At 35.2% G+C, this 24,260-nt stretch overlaps 1 protein-coding gene across 1 annotated transcript in view; it reads left to right on the top strand.

Moving 5' to 3' along the window:
• The window catches only part of luzp2 (leucine zipper protein 2), a 113,263-nt gene that overhangs the window by 70,015 nt on the left and 18,988 nt on the right, over positions 1–24,260 (top strand). Inside the window, exons 3-9 of the mRNA XM_042743913.1 lie at positions 2,636–2,706; positions 6,733–6,814; positions 9,591–9,653; positions 12,981–13,043; positions 14,433–14,495; positions 18,148–18,222; positions 18,441–18,609. Of these exons, the coding sequence (XP_042599847.1) occupies positions 2,636–2,706; positions 6,733–6,814; positions 9,591–9,653; positions 12,981–13,043; positions 14,433–14,495; positions 18,148–18,222; positions 18,441–18,609 (586 nt within the window). The remainder of the gene's footprint in view (positions 1–2,635; positions 2,707–6,732; positions 6,815–9,590; positions 9,654–12,980; positions 13,044–14,432; positions 14,496–18,147; positions 18,223–18,440; positions 18,610–24,260) is intronic.

Below are 24,260 nucleotides of genomic sequence, written 5' to 3'. Positions count from 1 at the left end.
TTTTACCTGAGCTAAAAAGCCTCAGCATCCAACTAAAAAATCCTATGACCAGTTGCATATTAAGACGTGGATAAAAAATAAAAAAATAAACTTACAGTTGGTAAATTTACATGGGCAACAATATTTTGATTTTAACACGATTAAGACAATACTCTGATTAAGAATCTACCATGTAAACAGAGATTTTTGATTACCTTAATCCAGCTAAAATCATACTCAAAGTAAACACAAATCAAATTAAGACGTGGAGTATTCCTATTTTAGTTGCATTATCAAAGTGCATTTTTTTCATTGTTTTTTTCGGATTCGTCATCCTTTCCTATCAAAATGCTTTCTACGGATGCGAAAATGCAGAAAATTTAATCTGATCCGAATTTTTTATGATGGACGAAAGTTTCAGAGGCAGTGTGTAAACGTGATTGACACAATGTGAGGTTGTATGTAATTTTTAACGTGCGGAAATTTCAGAAGAAAATTCCGGACTCAGTGCATAATAAACTTTAGGGTGGTCTTTTGTACGAATTCCTACAAATTAGCCACCCTGTAAAACATATTGCTGTGAGATTGGGTTGACCATTATCAGTTGCACTCATTACTGTTGCGCAAGGGTTACCAATACTGCTCTTGGAGGGCCACTGTCCTTTAGAGTTCAGCTCCAACCCCAATTAAACACACCTGAATCAGCTAACCAGCACCTAGTGTTGTCAAAAGTACTGACTTCGGAAAGTCACGTCTATCAGCGAATCCCTAATATTTCTGCACATAGACGGATCCGCTGACAGACGCCTGCTTTTAAACGCTCCCGTGTGCTTCTGTGTGACCACTCAATGAAGAGCATGAAGCAATGATCATGTTATCCAATCACAGTCATATCTGTTGAGCACGTGAATACAATGGCCAATCAGCGGTGTTTAAGAATCCACTCAACAGCGCTCAAATGTTAGCAGGAATTGGACATTTTTTAAATTTCTGTACTGACTGGTACCAAAGTCGGTACTTTTGTCAACACTACTTACAAGGCATACTAGAAACTTCCAGGTAGGTGTGTTGAGGCAAGTTGGAGCTAAACTCTGCAGGACAATGGCCCTCCAGGACCGAGTTTGGACACCTCTGCTGTTGTGTGTCCATAGTCTGGCAACTCACATGAGCACTGAGTCTGAGGACGAGCAGACGGGAGAAACAACTCTCTCCAATACTTTGAATTTGGACTGCAGTACCCATTTCAACCACTAGTTATATACATATTACATATTACATATTACACACTGCACCCTTAAAAGTGGGGTTTAAAATGATTATAACAAAGGGGTTCAACACAGGGTAAGCACATGATAGTCCACTTTAGACATTCTACTAACTATAAGTAACTTTGCACATACATGTCAGCTTGCAGTCGTTAGTATTAGTAGACTGTCTGCTTAATATCTTCAAACACTTTATTTTGATTGTCTCCTAACAGACATTCTACTTCAATAAGTACCTTTGCAAGTACATATCAACTTATTCTACTAACCATAACAGTTTACCAAGACTCTAATGAGAGTTAGCTGACAAGTAGTTGCAAATTAATGAAAGTTAGTTAACATGTAGTTTCAAAATTACTTTTAGTTCATAGAAAGTCTAAAGGAGACTATTGAAAAATAAAGTGTAACCCAGTGGGGTATGACAAGCTCTAATTTTTATTAAAGATTGTATCTATTCTGGATTTCTTTTGTTTAAATGTCTACTTATTTAGTGTCAGATGCAAGAATAATCTAGTACTTATATTGACAAAATTATGAAAAGGAGCAAAGAAGGATATTCCTGAACACCAGGGGTAATGAATGGGAGGTCGAGGGACCCCCCCGGGGGCTACAGGTGGGTGTTAGGAGTTCTGCTGAAGTGATTTTATAATATATAGATTTTTAGGCCTGTCAGAGATAATGCTGATGTTGATTAGGCTACAGGATTTAACAATTTATTTCTTTTTATATTGACAGTCTTGCTTGCAACAGTAAGAAAACAAATCTGCTTATAGTTGACTGAAAAAAATGCTAAATACTACTAACAGTTGATCTCGTCTTCCTTGTGACACATTCAGTAATTTTTTTTTTTTTGAGTGTATCTAATAAACGATTCTGTAAATCAGATTATGTAGATGTTATTATTAGACAATATAGCCCATGACTTTCCAATGACTGTGATAAAAAAAAAAAATTACATATTTTAATGACAAAATCGAATGCTCATAAACATCAGAATTATTCTATGTACAATTCTAGAAATGATCTGAATGAGAAAGGTTTAATATCTTTTTCTTTCAAGGTGTTGCATTCCATTATTCATAGTTTATGCTGATTGAAGAAAATGGAAATGAGGCTATAATGAAAATTAGTCAGATTTCCTCTCTCTGATCTCGCTGATGTTTCTCTAAAGAGGGAAACAGATGCTTTGGAACTGCCCCACCAAAGCACCATTCTCAAAACTTTACTGGTCTTTTCGGGCGTAATGTAAAAATCTGCATTATAGAAGGTGGTCATATCTTTACAGATGAACAGATATGACAGAATTTTGAACAGCTCAAACTCTCACACACAAATATACAATATTATAAAGCAAAAAATCACAACCACTCTTTTTATCTTCTTCTCCACAGTCTCTTAAAAATGATGATGCTGTGCCCAAGAAAGATGTTCAGAGGATCCTGAAGCTCAGTCACAAGCAAAGGTAAAGCATTTTTTTTGTCTCCACTGGACAATGTTTTGCACTCTCTCCGCAGCTCCTCCTGAAGCAACTCTCACTGTGTCATTAACTCTCAGCCATTGATCGGAGCCATAGTACAAATAACTTACTTATGAAGATGCAGTTCTAAGAAAGATCGAGATTTAGAAGTATCACCAGCAAACTAAAGCAGGCGTGTTTAGACACATTTAAAAAAAAAAAAAAAAAAAAAAAAAAAAAAAAAAAAAATATAAAATAAATATATAATATATATATATATATATATATATATATATATATATATATATATATATATATATAATATATATGCATTTTATTACCATGTATACTACCATTCAAAATGTTGGGCTTGGTAAGATTTTTTTTTTCAATACTGTGAGATATTATTGCTTCAGTCTTCAGAGGTCGTATTCACAAAACATTTTATCCTACCACTAAGAGCTATCCTAAGAGTTTCCTCTTATAAACCTATTGGCTGAGACCAACTTTCACTAAGGAATTGGTAGAAATCTTAAATTAAGATAAAGGATGCAACATTTTTTCACATTCATATCAAGATTAAAATGTAGGCTAAGAGAGTCACTGAACGAATACATGTTTAGCTAATTTTCAGCCTCTTACATGTCTGTATTTCATAAACAATTAGCGATATGCATATACTGTGCACAATCTTTTAATTAACAGACTAGAATAATCATGGCTAGATGTTGTGCAAATGTGAAACAAAACCAAACTCGACACAAGAAAAGCTGTTATTTTTTTGCCCAAATTGTGCATTAAAAAGGACATAAATTAAAGGGAAATTATCATTAAAGGTTTCTAAAATGTGTGCTGGCAATATTTAGTTTTAGTGGCTTAGGAGTCCTCTTGAATATCCCTAAGTTCACAAATTTAGGAGCTGGTTTTAGTACTAAAATGCTTTGTGAATTACTTTGTGTGTCCTGAAATTAGTACTGACAAACCCATTATTTTTTTCTTAAAAAGTTAGGAGCGACCTTTTGCCTTAAAATGTTTTGTGAATATATATCAGTTTATATATATATATATATATATATATATTATATATATATATATATATATATATATATATATATATATATATATATATACATATACATGTATCAGGATTGTTTTATTAATGGAAAGTTCAAAATTTTATACATTTTATAAATGTAATGCTTGCTGAAATAACAACAACCATAATATTAATAATATAAAAAAAAAATTACTAACACTAAACTTTTGAATGGTAGTGTAAATGTGCAAGTAATTTAAATGTATTATTTAAATTTTATCATTTTCAAATGAGCAGCGCCAGAAAATTAATGATAATAATATAATGCATTTTCATTTTTAAAAAGTTTGGCGACAAGTATCTCAGCCCATGTGGTGTTTCAGTCAACTTTAGATGAAATGAACTGTGAAGGAAACAGTGCTCTGAGAGTCTCTTTAATGAATTACTCATTCTCACACACCAACATCAGTAATTAGAGACTGTTAGCAACTGTTTACATGCGTACGGCTGCAGACAGATGCTCTGCCATTTGTCGTATACATCTAAGGCTCTCTCGGCGACTGTTATTTCCCAGTTTCAAGAGCAACAGGGTTTTTTAACACAGCTTTTATGACCGTCTCGGTTTAAATCAGATTAAATTGTCATGGGTTTTCAGTGATAGAAAACTACAGAGCACTCCAGATCACTGGTGGTGGAATCATGGCAACAGACTGGATCCATCAAGGTTCAACCATGTTGGCTGCGGAGAGTTAGTGGCAGAATTCAATTTCCCCCAGTGTCAGGTGTGCGTAATGGCTTCTATTTTTAACCCCAATCAACAGCAGACAGATATTGAAATTCAGGGCAGATGTGCTGAAGTTTCTGACCTTCACTCTCTTGATTAAAATGACAATATAAGCACCTGGTAGAAAAAGAAATGGGCAGACCATCCCATGGACATTTGTGATTACACAAGTCAGGAGAATGACAATGGATGCTGTATTTCACCAGCAAGTTGGCACAGGGTGATGTAGATAGTGAGGTCCAAAAATCTGTGACCAAATTGAAAATCTGGAATTCTAAATCTAATAGAAACTTGCAAATAAATAAAAGTTTTAGGATTTTAAATAAATAAGAAATATTTCTTAAAGAGTTTTTTCCTTTCCACACAAATCGTAAATATAGGGGAAGTTTATTAACAAATAAAGACTTATTTTCCAGCTGTTCCTTGCACAATACTTGTTATGACCACAGAACACTTTTACCATAGCACCTGGTACAGCACAGCACTTGCGATGCTGAGTCCTTTGAAACTCAAGTCACGGCACTCGATGAAAGAGCTCAAAGACTCGTAGAAGGAAGCTAAAACTGGCATTGTTGCTTCAGCAAATGGTACTTATAACAGCCGACATAATAAAACTTTACTAGATTTACATTTGTGTGTTTTGGATACAACCAAACACATTTAGTGCCACTAACTGGACATTCCACTTTTAAGTGTGCTGTGAAACATGCAAAAACTAAAATAATCATTTTTGCAGAGATTGTGCTATGGGCCTGGGTTGAACATTTTGATTTCAGATTCTTCTGAGGGTTAAATACAGAAAAACCCTGTCATTTTGTTCATTTGAATTCTGCTTTTCATTAAAATTGTTGTCATAATCATGTAAAGCCCTGGTAGTCTCAGACATCTGGGTCCCACTTTATATCATAATATTTAATTTATAATTCACATGCTGATATAAATGAATCATTTAACAAGCAAGAATAAGTATGGCTCTTATGTCTCATTAAACTGAAAATAAACTTTAAAATGAGACTGCAATCAGCAATTAATAGAATCCAGTGGACATAAAAAGACATCATAAAGTAGATAAAAGAGAAAAGGCCTTGACCTTAATGGTGCACTTGATACAGGCTTGCAGTTGTATGACCTTTACATGTCTGTGTCTGTTAAATCTGTTTAGGCTGTCCTTTTTGTCATTTCATGATTTCAAGGGTCCTCATGAGTACACCCCTTGTGGCTGCTATGCAGTGCCCTTTTGTGACAATTTTGATTTCTAGATCCAATCTTATTACATTTTGTAAACATACAAAAGCCATTTCCAATCATGGCATGTCAGAAATCTCATTTGATAAATCTGATGAGCCATTCTCAAGAAGGATTTAGCCTCTGGTTTTGCCTGGAATGTCAAATACTGAAAAATATCTTAATTGTGGAACTTGGTGGTCCTTGAGGCAAATTTGTTTCCTATAAGGAGAGTGGCTCTCATGTGAAATATTAAGTCTTGAGCTCAAACAGTGTAGTGGGGCTGATGTTATGAATATTGCAAACTAGTTGCTAGGCAACCATACATCCCATTCATCCTAAAATTACAGAGAATGCAATTAGCCAGGGCCCCGCGTGCATGCAAAGTTTGGTGAGTTTTCACCATAGGGACGAAAAGTTTGTTTATAACAAGCTTGCCCCCTCATCCTTGCTTATTTATCTTCAATTATTTATTTAATTAGTCTGTTTAGTTCAAGAATGTTTAAATGACCAAATACAATTTATTTTTCTGCTGAGTGTATAGTGAGCAACAACTCCAAAATTATATTGAACTGTCTATTAGAAAATTTAGTAAATTTTAGTTTTAAACAACACAGTGCAGCTGATTAGATTTTAGTCTTCAGTCATTTCTCATTCTAAAGAACAAAACAGCTAGTGTACAGTGTGTGGGCAATAATATTATAGGGTGTATTAATTTATATACAGTATTAAAAAAAATATTTTTATGATTTTTAATTTTATTTTATTTTTAAATTTTAAATTTTATTTTATGTGATGTTTTATCAGTTTTGGTTGATGAATTTTTGTGTGTCTTCATGTTCAGAAATTCCATTGTATGTGTTTTAGAATGTGAATATCAGACATGTAAGATAAAAGTAAACCCTTGGAGTGGCTGTTGTGATCACTGTTCCCCTGTGCACTCTTATTCACTCTGTTCCATTTGTTTTTCTCTCTTTCTCATTCACAGGGATGAGATGAAGTCACTCCAGGCAGCTCTGCAGAAACAACTGGATGATGCAGCTGAACGTGCAGAGAAACAGCAGGCCACCGTGAGACCCTTTACACTGATGTGTTAAACTGTACAAATACAGTCCAGACAAACTACTAACCACATAAACTTGGCCTTTGGGAACTGTCTCAAAATACTAATGATAATGGCCTGTAGCATTTTGCCATTCACTTGTTTACAGACGAAATCATTGGTTTTATTTGTCCATGGGTGATTCTTTGGTTAAACTCTTAAAAATAAAGGTTCAACAGGGGGTTTTCACAGTGATGCCATAGAAGAACCATTTTAGCTTCCCCAAAGAACCATTCAGCAACTAGTACTTAAAAGGACCTTTTTAAAAATCTATAGAATCTTTTTCCACCATTAAAAATTCCTTTGTGATATGGAAAGGTTCCATGAATGTTAAATGTTTTTCTTGGAATCATCATTGTCTTTAAAGAAGCATTATTTTTGGGGCACTTTTGAATGCCTGAAATCTTTAAAGAAAAGGATGTTTCTCTACCCTATTTTAAAACACACAAATTGTACATAAAATTTAATTAAAAATAGGATTGAAAATTTAAAAATGTACTTTTAAACAAGTACAAAGTATAAATTGATTTTAAGAGAAAGCTAACTCCGGGTTCTTGACAAGACAAATATTGGTAAATTAATATTTCAACACCCTTAAATGTGGAAAAAGAAATTGAAGAGTAACAAGAAAAGTTTTACCCTTTAAAACTAGAATGACTAATTAGACAAAAAAGTTTTTTATTTCTTTTGAAACTATACTATACATCATTACTATAAGAGGGTCCCTTAGGTTTGTTATTGCTGCATTGAAGCACAATTGGACTAAATATCATGACTTCTTCATTTTGAATGTGTCATTCATTCTGCTGTGTCACCACTGCACCCTCTTTACGTACCCTTGTCTAAACAAATTACCAGGAAAACACTGGAATCCTCATTAAAGGATGACATGGAGGGGCCAGAGAGAGTCTTTTCTATTTTAGGCATTTACCTTTAGGTCTGGAAGAGTTATGTTACAGTAATTATGGAAAACTGTAGGAAGTACCTTGCTGGCTTTGGAGGAGATACACAATTATCTGCATGCAACTTTTCTTGTTTCATCTCTGTGTGTGGCTGCGCGCAGTACTGCGGGGGATAGAGGCACAGGGGCTCGTGTTTGGAATGAGAATGAACCACTGAGAATTAGCATTTCACCAGCTCTGGCCATTCTTTCCATTCTGCGAACAGTTCACCACCAATTGACACCAAATACAGATAGCAAAGCTGATTCACAACCCCAGATATATTCACAAGCTGCAACAATGTGGCTGTTCCACAGTCCGGGGAATGTTAACATTTTACACTGCTGTTGAAACGGCCCAAATGAGCTGCAACCTTTTGTTTGCCTGTAAGTGTCTTTTTATGACAACCTTTACATTATCTAGCTATTATGTTGAGCCGTTAGCATTATCCTGAGACTAAACTGTTTTGGTAAGACGAATAAAGTCAATATCAGCTTATTAAAACTGCATATTTAGAACTCATGCACTAGAGAGAGTTTTAGCTTCTTAAAGGAAAATATCTTCTTAAAATTAAATATTTTTCATCATGTTTTGCAGAAAAAAATCAATGACATGAGGCTTCAAAACATTAAATAAGATATTTTGAAAAATGTGTTAGTGTTTTTTGGTCCATACAATGACTGGTGCAGTGCTGTTTTGGCATTATTCTATTGTAATCCAAAAAAACAAGATTGCAGAAAATATCTATGCATTGACTGCAGTATATCAATAGGTGAGCTTGTGGACTGAATTCAATTAAAGTGCTAATCGGAATGAATACACCCGCAGGTACGCTGCTGCCGTATTGTCTGAAACAGCGCACAGCTGCTCGACCTCAGTATTTAGATGTGTTGTTATTTTTCCACAGTGTCTGCCAGGGCTGGAGGCAGGGAAGAGAGAATGAGAGTTGAGGTAGTTTGACATTCAGCGCTGAGCTGGGTGAATAAGGAATAAGGAGCAATAGTGGAACGTTCTATTTGATTGGAGCTGCGGTTCACCCTCAGGGCTGTAAACACTTCCGATTCTTTTTTGGTTGTTTGTACCACGCTCTGGATTGTTTTGGGAAACCTTCACTTTCACATTTGTATTCCATATAGGCTTGTGTTGAAATATTTTTATATGGTTCTCTTTTCATTTGAGTTCAGTTCACCAGGGGTAAACATGATTGAGGTTTTCAGGAATTTACATTGCAGTCATACACAGCCAATGTACAGTAAGAGCTGATCTACCCTTGCTATTTAATTTCATTCTTTCTTTAATATTTTAATCTGTAAACCCCCAAATCAAGCCTGCAAAACAAATAATAAATACAATGAATGAAAAGCTATATACAGCTCAGAATAAACTAATAAACTGAATTACAAACATTACTGTGCAGTTATATTTCTGTACATACTGTACATTACTGTGCAAAAGTTTGGGGTTAGCAAGTTGTTTTTTTTTAAGCAATTAATACTTTTATTTATCAAGGATACATTAAATTGATTCTTTAATTCTTTTTAGCTTTGTTGAATAAAGTAGAGAAAACAAGTTATTTTAATTTGTAATAATATTACACAAATACTACTTTTACTACATTATTTTAGAATACAAAAAAAACATAAAACAATTCCAACAACCCCGAAGTGTATATTCAACAGTATACAGTATGTCATTATCCCTTAAATTAGATCATCATGCACAATTTATGAGGTTGTTTTTTTTTTTTTTTACAAAATGCTGCTGGTGCTTTAATATGCAAAATGTTCCCCCTTTTCCATGCAGATAAAGTACTTAAAGATGGAGATGGAAAAGAAGACCAAAATCATCAAAGACCTTCAGCAAGAGGTACTGAACAGTTTTTTTTTTAGGAAGCATTATTAATGTATTAATCCCTCAGAACATCAAAGAAATATACTTTCTTAATTTTTAATAGTAGCATTTACAGGATATGTGAGATTAAATGCGAAATAAAATAAAACAATATTAAATGCTTTCATTCATCAAAGACGTGAACAATCACCAGCCACTGCAGTTTCTTTTTGCTAATGGCTGGCCGTAAATTAATGGAGAAAATATAAAAACGGCATGATATTTTTTCTCAATAGAGATTTATGTTCTAACTACAGCGATATGCAGTGTTATTCAAGGTAAAGTCTACAGTGGAATGGCCTTTAATTGAACATAAAATGGAAACTGTGTCCCTTAGTTGTCTTATGATGACAGCATAATAACGATTTAATTTGTTAAAGTACTGGTTGTATCACTTACCATGGCTGAGTGAATTTTGCTTATCACTCAATTTAGCTTTATAGTTTTACTAAATAGGGAATGAAAAGGGAATGCAAGATTTAAAGTGATAGTTCAACCATAAATTAAAATTTGGTCACCATTTACTCATCCTTATGACGATCTAAACCTATATGACAACAACTGGACACCACTGGATTTCATTGTATGGACTAAAAACAGCTTATTTTATGTTCCATATGTCATACAGGTTTGGAACAACATGAGGCTGAATAAATGGTGACAGAAGTCTCGTTTTTGGGCGAACCGTCCCTTTAAGGCTATGAGTTTTTTCATGGTTGTTGTTTGAAGTGACTTGACTGCACTATGTCATTGCAGTCTGTAGCAGGGCAGCCATGTCACTTTTAATGACAGCTGCCATTTTTCTTACAGACTAGGGCACTCGTTCTTCTTCAGAGAGGGGTAGAAATGCAAGTGTGTGGATTTGATACTCAGCCAATTCCACCTCATTGAATCGTATTGCAAGGCTATTTTGCTTCATTACCTCAAACACTCTTTCACTTGCTCTCAGAACGTCCCTTCCTTCCTTTCTCTGTTCCTATTCTTTCTCTTTCAGACACAATCACTTTAATGTAACACCTCTGTGGTCCACCAGCTATTATATATTCTCCAGTCAATTTGGGCCACTGTGACTCGTTACACAGTAGGAGTTGTAATTACAGTAAAAGTAGAAAAGAGCCTCTTAATTTAATGACGGAAGAGATGAACATATGGTATGAAAAGCAAGTGTTCTGATGAGATAATGGCTTTGACATTTTTAGATGTTTTGAAATTTTCTGTCAAACATCACTTGGCGGAAGTGAATGAAATGTTTTTGCTCCCCACGTGAATGAATTCTATAATTTGGTGCAATTCAATGAAAACTGCACTTGGTTGGACAGATGCAATGAACTGTTGGGATTTTGCGATCACATGAATTGATGCAAATAAAGCCAGACCCCATTTTACTTGTGGTAGTGTGTAATTTTCTCCCATTTTTGCTACTTTTTTCTGCCAAAAAAATACAAATTTAAAGGGGAAAAGTGCAATATTAGCTAATTAACACTCTGAAAGCTGTCTCATTCTGTCTCGCATGTGTACACTCTATACAAAGAAGTCACTGCCACTTAAATTTTAAGCAATGACAGTGCAGCAGCAAAATTCATGTTAGCAGTTAAGACTGTTGAGACAAATAAATCTTCAGCATCCAATATTGTCTATTTGTGTCCTCTCCAGTAACTCATGTTCATTTGGAATGACCCTATAAAAAGTGTCCCATTCCTGTAGTGCCCTTCAAAATGCTATTTGAAATGTGCCCTTGATCTTCACATAAATATCACACAGAAATGCTAAGACAACTCATTTACTGACTTCATTAGATAGTAACAATAACAGTAACAATAACAAGTTTGTAAATGTCTGTACTTTAGTGTTCAAAAGTTTGGGTTCTGTAAGATTAATGTTTAATGTTTTTGAAAGAAGTCTCTTATACTGACCACAGCATTTATATATAAAAAATAAAGTGGGGAAAACAGTAATATTGTGAAATACTTTATTAATTCAATTTAAAAATGTGATGGCAAAGCTGAATTTTCAGAAGACATTATTTCAGAAATCATTTGAATATGCTGATTTGGTCCTCCAGAAATAGTTCTTATTATTATAAATATTGAAAACAGTTGCTCTGCTTAATATTTTTGTGGAAACTGCGATACTTTTTTTTTTCTTTCAGGAATATAAAGTTATAATGAATAGCATTTATTTAAAATAGAAATCTTTTAGAACAATATAATGGTCACTTTTCATCAATTTAATGTGTCCTCTGCTGAATTAAATAAATTAATAATAAATAATTTTAAAAAAATGAAAAAAGCTTACGCACCCCAAACTTTTGAATGGTATTCAGTGAGAGGGTTCAGTAACTATACAGTTCTTGATGAAGTATGACATGCATAGAAAAAAAAATTTGATTATGTATTTAGTCTCTTAAGAAAATGTTACCAGAACTCTCAGAACCTAATTGCCCATTTGTGTTAATGACTGAAAATGTTTCTTTAACATGATCACTCAGTGGACACATTTTTCTTTTTTTTCTTTCTTCTCTTTATGCTGAAAACAGAATACACAAATATGCAGGCTATTTCATCATTGTTATCTTAATATTTCAATGCATACTGCATATTTAGTTATAATGCACTAAAATAATTACAGGTAATTGTACTTCTATTGTCTCTAACATTAATTTCCGTGATTGTTGCTGGGATTTCACTGCAAAACAATGCCAAAAATACCACAAGCAGCATCGCAATTTTAGAGAAAAGCCTCTGGAAATTCAGTCATTTTTTTTGGGACCCAATTATCATCAAAAAGTCCTTCGAAATCCTGGTGGGTCTGAAACTGGGTGACATTGCCACTAAAAGCGTGTACATTCGCATCTGAGACCAACACAGAGACAAAGGAAGTGAGAAATTGAGGCAGAGAGAGAGAGATAATGAGAGAGAAAAAATAAAAGCAAAAGGACACAGCAGAGAGAAGAAAAAGAGGAGGTGGAGAAAAGCACTAGATTAAACTCAGCACCACCATCATCTCTGTATTGATTCTTAATCTACCATCATCTATTTCCATAAAGACATCCACTGCAGGGTATTACAGAAATGTGGCATATACTCCTGGGTCACCTTGAGCTTCAATAAGCTTGTGAGGGAACTGTCAAAATGAGCTCAATGGAAACAGTTGAAGCATTGCTTTTGTCTGCAAGGACAGGGGTACCATTTAATTGAGTGTATTTACCTAGATAAAGCAAGACGTCGGGGCTTGTTTCATGCTTGATGTTACAAAGCCATCGGTACAGTATATCTCTATTTGTTGCCTTTTCTTGTCTTGCAGAATAAAAGCCTGAAGAACAAACTTCTGTCTGGGAACAAGCTCTGTGACATACATGCAGAGGAGGTATGTTGTGCTGACTGCTGTTCACTCAAAAGAGTTGAAAATATTTCAGCATTTCTATTCAGACCAAAAACAATGTTGCTCCTAGCAGAGGCATTATGCATATTCACACCTATTCACATGCCACCCTCAGATTTTTGTGTTTGAATGCAAAAATAATTACAAAATTATGTTTAATGATTATTGACAAAAGGTTTTCTCTTACAGTTTGGTGAAGAAACATTTTTGATACAGAAATTGCTAGTAAATTTTTACAATATGAAGAAACTGCAAGTAACCAACTGAATTAAACAAACCTTTGAAGTAAAAAAAACAAAAAAAACATGAAATGGTATTTTATTGCAAATCATACCCAAATAATCTTTCAAAAATTAATAAAGTGAATAAAATAGTACCTTTTGCTGCCAAGGCTGCATTTATTTGATCAATACAGTAAAAACAGTAATATTATGAAATATTATTAGTTTAAAATTACTTCAGTCTTCAGTGTCATATGATTCTTCAGAAAAATTTCTAATATGCTGATTTGGTGCTCAAGAAGCATTATTATAAATGCTGAAAATATTATCTTTTTTTTTTTTAGTTTCCTTGATGAATATGAAGTTTGAAAGAACAGAACTGACTTGAATAAATGAATATCTATCTGTGCTGTCACTTTTAAAACAGTTAATTGCATTCTTGCAGAATAAAATGTTTTAATTACTTTTTTTTTATTTATTTTTTTAAGAGAGACCCGAAACGGTATATATTTAAACACACATTTTCTAGGTTAGTGCTAGATTCAAGTGCAACCAACTTGATATTACAATCTTAACATTCAACTCATTCCAAGCTAAAAAAAAAATAAAAATGAAAAAAAAATAAATAAATAGACCTGTCAAGACAACTAAATGCAAGTGTATGGACAATGTGATTTTGCTTCTCTAAGAGGGAGAGAGGAATGAAGTCTCATTAGTTTTGTGGAGGTGCTGTACACTTCAGTTACTAAGAGATTACTGAAGACACTGATGCTATAGTGTAAGAGAAGTGAATGTGTGTGTGGAGAAATGGCGTGTGTGATTCTGTAAATGTTTACAACTGTGGCAGCAATCCACAGGCAGCAAGCCAAGACAATACCATACCATGGGGTGAGAGTTACTGTGCAAGTGTGTATGCCTGGGTGTTGATGTGTTAATGTGTTTGCATCATCGAGTGGTCCCTGCAGTCCACTGAAGGGAAGAGTTTTATATTTTCTTGCTCAGTGAAGGTCTCTCCTTTGAATTGGAGCTTTGCCCAGGAAACGTTTACAAAGGAACACTTCGGCGTGGCCACAAAAAGCCTGCTACACAATCTAAAACCAATTTTACTATTTGAATAAGCTAACACACATTCTCTCTTATCTTCATTTTGCAGTCCAAAAAAATCCAATCCCAACTGAAAGAGCTGAGGTATGGCAAAAAGGATTTAATTTTTAAGGTAAGAACCAAACAAAGAGCATGTGTCATTACTGTACCCTTGCATGGTGCGCAGGGGCCTTAGCACCTCCTTGAAAAGATGATTTTACCGGAGCTGTTTAACCACAGTTCTGAAGCTCAAAGAAAGTCCTGTTTGGCTTACTATTGTGTGTTGTCTGACTCTTGTTACTCTAACCATATACAAGATATTTCCGATTCAGTTTACTATGTCAGTCAGTCAGGACACATCACCAGATCTTTAGTTTAATTGTGCTAAGAATTTAATGTTGTGAATATTCCCAGCAGGCACACAATGTCAGAAGACGTTGATTTTTGGTTAAATTTCAGTTGCAACGTCAGATGACCAAAATTCAATGTCAAAGGTAGTTTGATGTCCAATACTAGCATCAGCTGACGTTGATATTTGTTGTTTTTAGGTTGCATAACCAAAATCCTACCTTAAGTCAACGTCAAATTGGTGTCAAATACTGACATCAACCCGATTTTCATTCTGAATACTTTTTCTCTGTGTCATTCCATTTTATTACTCATAACTTAATTTCTGAACTTATTTATTTTTTTTGTTTTCTTTGTATGTATGGATTACTTGGGTTGTTACTGACATCTGGTGAATATTTCAAGTCAACAGCACCTTTAGAAATATATTTACTGAGAAAAATGGTGACGTGTTCAATACTTATTTTACCCGCTCTATATTTTAAAATATAATTTATTCCTGTGATGGCAAAGTTGATTTTTCAGCAGCCATTTCTCCAGTCTTAAGTGCCATACTTCAGAAATCATAACATTGTTTTCTGGATCCTTAGATGAATAGAATGTTTTATATATCATCATTTATTTCCAATAGAGATCTTTTGTAATATTACAAATGTCTTGTCACTCCTTTCTGTATTAAATATAAAAAAAAAAAACCTACTGACGGCCAAACTTTGGAAAGGTACTGTATAAAGTTTAACCAGAACAAAAAGAATGCAAATTCATTTGCTAGAAGTTAGTTTTATCAACTTTTAGAAATATGCAAGCATTTACAGCTTCCAAAATGGTCTAAGAGCCACAAACCTCTCTTGGTAAATGGGGTCTTTAACCGCTTTTAACCACACTGACTTCTGAGATGTTTTTGAAAGCAGAAACAAAGCAATCTGAATGTCACTGTCCTAAAAAATCATACATAATAATCTGCATTTCTGGCCAGAATAAAACAAATTAGGAGTAATATGTGCATTCTAATTGAATGGTTTGACCTTTTCATGTGAGATGAGAGTGAAGATTCATGTAAAAAACAGCGACCTTTCCTGCCATGCAAGTTGACCTTTCCTCACTTATATGCAGTGTTAGATGGGAAAATGTCAGCTGATATTTCCAGCACATTGCCCTTTGGTACCGTCATATAAACACTGGGTTTTCACATAAAGTGCATCACTTTAAAACTATTGCTTCTTAATAGGGAAGACAGCCTAACACGTGTTGTAAAATATGTTGTCAATTTTTAAGAAAGAACATGAATTATTATTTTTGTTAGTCGAGGCGCCTGTTCTATGAGGCAAACTTTTTCAAAGAGCAATATCCAGTCTGGGCTTACCTTCCTCTAATGTGTTTTTATCTGGGCTGTACATCTATTTCTGCCTCCCCTGTTTGAAATCGATGTAGGAAGATTATCCTTCCTCCTTTTACATTCATGATTAAAGAAGTTCTTTTCAGAGTTTTTATCTAGAGTTGCCTTTTAAGTACGAGTTGGTTTGAAGAGGCATTGTTCGGTAATGGGAAGAAAAGGAAGAATATTCAGAGGCTTAGACTAGCACGGCAAAAAGCTAGAGAAGGACAATGAGCAAGATTGCTTTGTCAAAGTATTTTCCCCAGATCTAGCCAGAATTAAATGGATTTTTTAATTTATTTCTTATTTAAAGTGCTGCCATTTATCACAATCATGTCTTGTTGTGTTGGAGTGAAGTGGCTGAATTATGCACATGTCAAATTATTCATAGACTGTTACATGTTGTGTGGCACTGCTGTTTAATCAAAACTTGATGTTGTAAAGCATTAGCATTTGCTTTGTTCAGTAGTTGTCCTTTATTACCTGATCTAGCATCAGTTCCTTTATCAACAGGTTTTTCTTGTTTAAGATTCAGCTTTTGTAATCCATCGCTTTGGTAGCTCTTCTCTGTTGTGCTTGAAGAAGTCTGTGAAAATAATCACAAATAGATTAAAGATTAAATAGATTAAATTGTGACGGCAATGGGATAATGGCTTTGTTATAAGACACAATCAGAATGATTGCAATGTTCTTTCTTTTAATTATACTTTGAATACAGTTTTTTTTTTTACCGGCAGCTGCCTTACTAGCAATTAGGATATTCCACAATTTACTCTGATTATGGTAATGTTGTATTGATTGAAAACAAACCAAATTACAAAACAGCCTACAATGCTATACAGTAAATATGCTATGTAACAAGGAACATTCATTTGTACATTTATAATTTAATACGAAATGAAATATGAAAGATTTATTTGGTTTATCCAGCCAGCCATATTAACCTTATTTTCACTTCAATATAAGTCCATGCTTAACCACGGAGTCTCTGAGAAAAACACTATCTTAGAGCTATTTTTCCTTAGACTGATGTGTCTTACATTGATTTGATTGTTGCTTGCTCAAAACTAAAGGCTTTAGTATTTTCTAAAGGTCTCCTCTTTCTAAAAGCTATTCACAAACGAATGGCTTTTTAGCACAAACAAAATGACTCTTCATCTTTTTTATGATTTCAGGAACATGCAAACTTGTGAAAATGTAAAATCATGGACTGTTCATGTTTGATTTGAGATGACTACCTATATTGAAGAAACTGTGAACATTTGAGTTCATTCTGTAACATATGAATACCGAATTTCTCTCTTATATCCAAGCACTGTTCTTTTCGTCTCCCAGATAACATGTGCTAATGATCCCAGACAAGCAATCTCTATCACCTGTTCACATCTTAATGAGTCTGTTGTTGACTGCACAAACAGCATCACAGTCATATAGCAATATTTATGAAACTAAACTAATGACATACTGAGGGCAAGTCATTATGCAGTTCTGCCTCAGAGAAGAGCATCATGCTCAATTATATAAGCATTCACAGTAGAGTTCATGCAACCCAAAGTATATTATATATAAATAAACCTAGACATGTAAAGATCTAAAGATAAATCCAGCAGAAAAGAAATTATGGTTATTTGAATAGCTCATTATCCACAATATCCGTGACCACACTGAACATATAAGATTCTAATTTAAACCTTATAATAAACAGCTAATTTAGGATTTTTAATATTTTTAAAACAAAGAAATATAGGTTCAAAATTAAATATTTAAGAAATACATATTTAAGATTTCTGGACTATTTCTTGGTCAGTAATCAAAAAAGTAAATATCTCCCTTTGAAGCTTAAAATACTTTGTGGATCATTTTCAAATTGTTCTGTAAATCCAAACGATTTGTTTAAACTGTTGATAATCTCATTTGTAATTACACATGTATTGAATAAAAAATGCTAAAGACAAGCATCTCTAGACTCTGGAAACCACTTTAAATATAAATACACAGTTTGAACTAAGGCTAATGTAAGTTTTGTAAGATGATAAGAGCTATCGATGCCTCTTCTGTGCAGGGTCAGCAGCTGATGGACTTGGAGAATAAACTCAAAGTGGCCAAAGATGAACTGGAGAAGGCAGCACTGGATAAGGTAAGTCAGGAGCCGATCCGTTTCATCATTCCAATTCAGCTTTAGTGTTTTTCTGTTCTGCTATCTTTTAAAATGAAAACTTTAACAATGAATTCCATTATCTTATTAGGTCAGGGATTTTGCCATTTTGACAGAGCATGTGGAGCAAATGAACAGATGACAGCATGATAAACATTTGCCCATTAATCTCATGTGTTGTCTCACTTAATTTGTTGCAGGAGTCACAGCTGAAAGCCCTGAAAGACACCGTGCATATCTGCTTCTCGTCTGTCCTACACAGCCAGACAGGAAGTTTACACAGATTCCCAGCCACACCTACCAACCTTTTGAGGTACTCTGCCCTGGCCAACAATTCAAGAGTCACCTTTCAGCAGCCGCATGCAAAGGTACTAACACCCTGAAGAAAAGCTATTCTCTGAATTTTTAAATTGCCATCATACTGTATGACTAGAAAGGCTTTTTATTTTGTTTTATTCATGAAGTCCTTCCTTCAAACAGCAAAAAAAAAAAAAAAAAAAAAAAAAAAAAAAGTACTATAAATGTATGCATACAACTTGCTATATCTTCTGTATCCACATGATAGCTATGAGAAAAGAACAATGTGAAAGTTGTATTCACTAAAAGTCTGCACGTTTCAAAGTTCACAATCAAAGAATAGCACACATTTATTCCAAGTGATCTGTGTATTTTCTACTATTGATAAATGACTGGTGTTTATTTTGTAATTTATTTTTGTAAGTGTACTTATTATATTATTTTTAGTAGTACAGCATAAATACTTTAAAATGAAAGTTCTGGTGTATTTCGGGATAGTTTATATTTAAAAGTGCTGTATTATGCAGACCTTTTGGTCACACTTTAGTTTAGGGATCAATTCTCACTATTAACTAACTGTTAACTATGACTTTTGCCTCAATAAACTCCTTATTACTGCATATTAATAGTTAGTAGGGTAGTTGTTAAGATTAGATATTAGTCAAAGTTAAGGGATATAGAATATGGTAATGGAGACTAAGGTATTAATACTGTATTTGCTTTTTAAAGTACCAAATTAATTCTAATAAACAACTAGTTAATTGTGAGAATTGGTCTATAAACTAAAGTGATACCACATTATTATTATTATTATTTATTTTTTTCTGGTTATTATGATAAGCTGTAGGCTTCTCTGGTATTTAATTCAACTTAGCAACTACATGTCAACTAACTCTCATTAATTTGCAACTAAGTCGACATGTACTTGCAAAGATAGTTAAAATCATGTGTTGGGAGACAATCAAAATGAAGTGTTAGGAGATATTAAGCAGACTGTGTACTAATATTCTAAAGACTTTTAGTTGACGTAGTACTTATGGTTAGTAGAATGTCTAAAGTGGATTCAAAATAAAGTTTTACTTATTTTACTAGTATCAGCACAATAACCCCTTTTTCTTTTTTCTTTGTTTTATCTATAACATGCATTTTCAAAACAGACAGTGAACTATTATTTCATGCTGACTTAAGATTTCAAGTTTCTGTCAGAGTTATCAAACGACTTTAGAATACTTGAAATATAGTGCATGGAGAAACAAGGACTTTTTGGGGGGTTAACGATTCTTTCAGGAATGTTACTGTCATCTCATATTAATCACGCTAATGTAAAATGAAGAAAAGGGGTTTGTTACTTTGAGGCAACACTGTAATCTAAGGGTTAAATAACATAATTCACAAAAGGCATACTGTCATCCAACCTTTTAAGAAAGGAATCTCTCAGTGCATACAGTACTGCTGAGAACACAAACCATTAACAGTGCTTGATTTGTTTAGCAGACAGTGTGGGAGAATCTGCCTCTATTTTCTCCCCCTACATGACGCAGAAGCACTCAGTGTTGCTTAGAATCTCAATACTTATATGCACTAAAAAGACCACATAAAACAACTCTTCAACCTTCATCCAATACTCTTATCCATAAGCAAAAAGTCTCCACAGAACAATATTAGAGAACATCAAAAGACCTGATAAAACAAGGCTTCAGCCTTCAGCTCTTTTTCTTAAATAAGCTGATTTTTAAGAAAGAAAATGTAAAAGGAACTTAGTGAGACACTGAACTTTGGACATGGTATTCAAAATGCATTATTACTGAGCACCCATAAAGACATGAAAGGAAAAAAAAATATGAAGTATCTTCTTAGACTGTGTCGACAAATCAACAAATGTTTATTTTGATTTCTTCAGAATCTTGGTCTGAAATGTCTCACCTTGAGCTTTTCAGCAAGACTTTCACTGGAAACCTAACACAAACATCAACCTTGATACCAAAGTCAAGATGTGTTCCCTTAAGATTAAACATGTTATTGTAAAACATCTGTCCAAGTTTGTCTCTCAAGTACAAATAATTTTCTACAGTACCTCTCAAATGAAGTGGATGAGAAGACGACATTTAGTCATCTATACAGTGTCCCATTCAGCATTTCATTACAGCCCCTATTCATCAACTGTTGAGAATGTAATGAGCCTTAATCCTTTCCAAACAGCCATGCAAAACCTATACTGTCAGCCAGTGCACACTAGTCCCTGCTGCTGAAAGATTCATCAGCGTGAGGTTTTAACAAACAGCCAGTTTTAAATGATAGTCACTTCATATTTAACAGCCGTTGATAAATGCCATGTGCTGTAGCTTGTTTAATTGCATGTAACATTTATGTGTTTGTGCTATTTTCCTGTTAGCAAATACTCTAGATCAGGGGTACTCAAATATAAACTTGAAAGGTCCACTTACCAATTTTCCATTTAGTCCGAGGTCCGGAAAAGTGACCATCAAATTCCAAATACAGAACTCCAACAACAAAAAAAAAGGCATTCCACAAAACTTTTGAACTATACACAAAAAAATTACATTTTAGACCTTTTAGTGTGAAAGGTGACACCTTCTTTGTGCCACCAGTTGTTTAAACTTGGGCATAAAAGGTGTGAAGGCCAGGCGGAGGCACTGATGTAAGTGTTCATTGGTGAGTGTGCTGCGGTAAGCATTTTTCACCATGTTCATGGTTGAAAAGGCAGATTCACAGCAGTACGTTGAGGGAAACATGGTGAGAATCTGAAGGGCCATCTTCTGCAGCAGAGGAACACCTACTGCAGTAACCATCTTCGTCCAGAAGGTGACAGGGTCACAGTGAGATTCCTGCAGTGCTAGGTTTTCTTGGAGCTCAATTAGCTCTGTTTGCAGAGAAGCAGCATTGGCCCATGGGAAGACTTTCGTGGCTTCAGTTGAAAATTCTGCAACATTTTTGACAAGAAATGGATTTTCGATGCACAACAAGACTAGTTTTGCCAGAGGGAAATCTTCAAAGCGAGTTTGGAAATTTTTAATCAGCTTTTCCAGGAATTCAGCATAATTATGACGGTAATGTTTTCCTGCAGTCTGATCCAAAAAGTCTTGGAAGTGAAGCAGGTTCTGCTGTAAGTCACATTTGAAGACCTCCAGCTTCCTCTGGAAAGCACGGACAGCTGACATGAGGTCACACACTGTGCTGTTTTTGCCCTGGAGCTTTATATTAAGGTCATTGAGATGGGAAGTAATGTCAGTTAGAAAAGCAACAACTTCCATGTCTTCTTCATTCTTCATGAAATCCAAAAATGGTTTGGCTTTTGCACTCTTCTGATTCAATAGAAATGTCTCCAGCTCTTTCCGCAGTGCCCAAAACCGCTCGAGTACCTTGCCTTTACTAAGCCACCGGACATCGTTGTGAAGGAGCAAATCATCAAATGTTGCATTCACCTCTATTAAAAATGAGCGCAACAAACGATGTTGCAGAGCAGAGGATGCTCTCAGATAGTTGACAAGTTTCATGACTGTTGTCATTACTTCTGAGTACTTTTCTCCAAGGCTGGCACACAAAACCATCTGGTGAATTATGCAGTGGTATGTCATGAGGTCAGGGTGGTGAGTTCTCAAGCGTGACACTAATCCCCTCTCTCTCCCAATCATACATGGTGCACCATCAGTAGCAATGGAAACAACATGCTTCAGGTCTATCTCTCTGTCTCTAAGCATCTGTGTCACTGCTTCATAAATGTCATCCCCCCTTGTGTGTCCATGGAGGTTTGTAAGACCCAAAACATCTTCATGAAATTCTCCCTTTTCTTCATCAACAAATCTGACAAAGACCATGAGTTGTGCATTGTCTGTGTTGTCTGTGGATTCATCCACAGCCAATGAAATGAATTTGGCTTTTTTTAATAGCAAAGCTAAGTTGTTCAAGCAAATCATCAGCAAGTATTTCAGTTTCGTCTTGCAGCAGTGGAATCAGAACAGGGTATTTGGCTTATTTTCTGGATTATTTCATCCTTTTGAGTCCCTTCAAACAGAGCGGTCACCACTTCACTCATACACTCCTTGACTATTTCAGCATCAGAGAAGGATTTCTAGTGTTTTCCCAGGACCCATGCTCCTGTTGTGTGGCTGATCTAACTATTACACTGCTTGTAGCTTCATAGGATGATTTCAGCTGGTTTATTTTTATGGTCCTTACCTCTGTGTTCTGAGGGTAATTTTGTTCAAAATGTGCATGCTTGGTTTCATAATGTCGTTTTACGTTACCCACTTTTGATGATTGCTACCATCTCGGTGCAGATTAAACACATTGGTTTTCTGCTTCCCACGGGGAGCACGAATGCATATTTTTCTGTCCACTCACTCTTAAACTCGCGGTTTTCAGAATCAACTTTTCTTTTTTTATCAGCGGCCAACTTTGAGCACGCCATTTTCACTTTCAGTCAGCAAAACAAAAGGCAGTTATCGATATTTGCACTGTGCTCGCAAATGGTTAGAATGCCTGTTCGCCTGCCCGGCCCAGAAGATGTGATCGGTAGATAAATCTGGCTACCTTGAGTAAGCGAGCGAGTGACGTAGTGGCGACGTTGCTATAGCGACGCTGTTACAGCTACTGTGATTGGACATAGATGAAGCAGCCAAACCGAGTAGACACCTCAACGATATATAGCGCGGAATCACAATTGCTCACCCTATTGAAAATTAATTTGGATTATGATTAAATTAGCATGTTGTTTTTGGCGTCGGTCCAGATTTAACCGCGTCTGGGTCCGGATGCGGACCGGAGTCCGTGAGTAGGGCTTGGGCGCCGCGTTGCATTCTGGGACGTGGCGGCCATGTTGATGGCGTCGTGAATGTAAACACACAGCAAGTAGAACGAGAAGAAACAGAGTTGGGAGAAAGAAAAAATATGTTAAAATCGCGCAAAGGTTTTGTGGGATTTACAGGGATACGCTAAGTAGGGATGCCAGGGATCGGTATGTGGACAAAATCGGCACTATTAACGGTTTGGATCAATATGAAAATCCCAACAAAGAGTGGAGCACCGACGACGAGTTTGCTGCCGCACTTTTGCATTACAGATATCTTCGGCTACCTTGTTTGTTTTGTGAGCGCCTACACTTCAGAACAGTTCCGAAGCTACAAGTCATTGGAGTCTCATGTGCAGTTCACAAATGGATGGGTTAAGGAGCTGCAGATCATAAATCCGGCAAACAGTATACAGTAATCCAGACAAAGGTAAACTGCACTCCGCCTAGTTGCTAGTTTAGTAACCGTTAGTGCTAACAACCATTCACATGTACTTTTAACTAACTTATGTGGTTTCAAAAGTTTAGTTAGTAGCTGTCAACCCTCCCGTTTTTTTCCGGGTTCTCATGTATTTGAGCTCTTTTCCCGCTGTCTTCCCGTTGTAGTATTTTCCTGTAAAATATCCCGTTAGCCCTTCCATCGGACCTGTCAGTCTCTGTGCTGTTGTCCTGTTGCTACACAGTTGCCCTTCCAGCAAAACAGATATTTTCAAACCATCGTGTTTGCTTAACGTTACTTGAAAGCAACCTTAGCGTGATATTGGCCTTTTTAAGATAACAGCGTGGTTGTTGTGAGAGCAGGATTTCACACCAATGTAAGCAAAGTCACGTTAGACATAGCTTCACAATCTCGCTTAGTTAATGCAGCAGTTTTTGTAGTACGAATTTTTGCTGTCAGCAGAGGGACAGCAACAGA

Source organism: Cyprinus carpio, chromosome B18 (genome assembly GCF_018340385.1).
Source record: "Cyprinus carpio isolate SPL01 chromosome B18, ASM1834038v1, whole genome shotgun sequence".
NCBI lineage: Eukaryota > Metazoa > Chordata > Actinopteri > Cypriniformes > Cyprinidae > Cyprinus > Cyprinus carpio.
The sequence above is the reverse complement of the archived record's forward strand: the minus strand, read 5'-3'. Positions and strand labels throughout refer to the sequence as shown.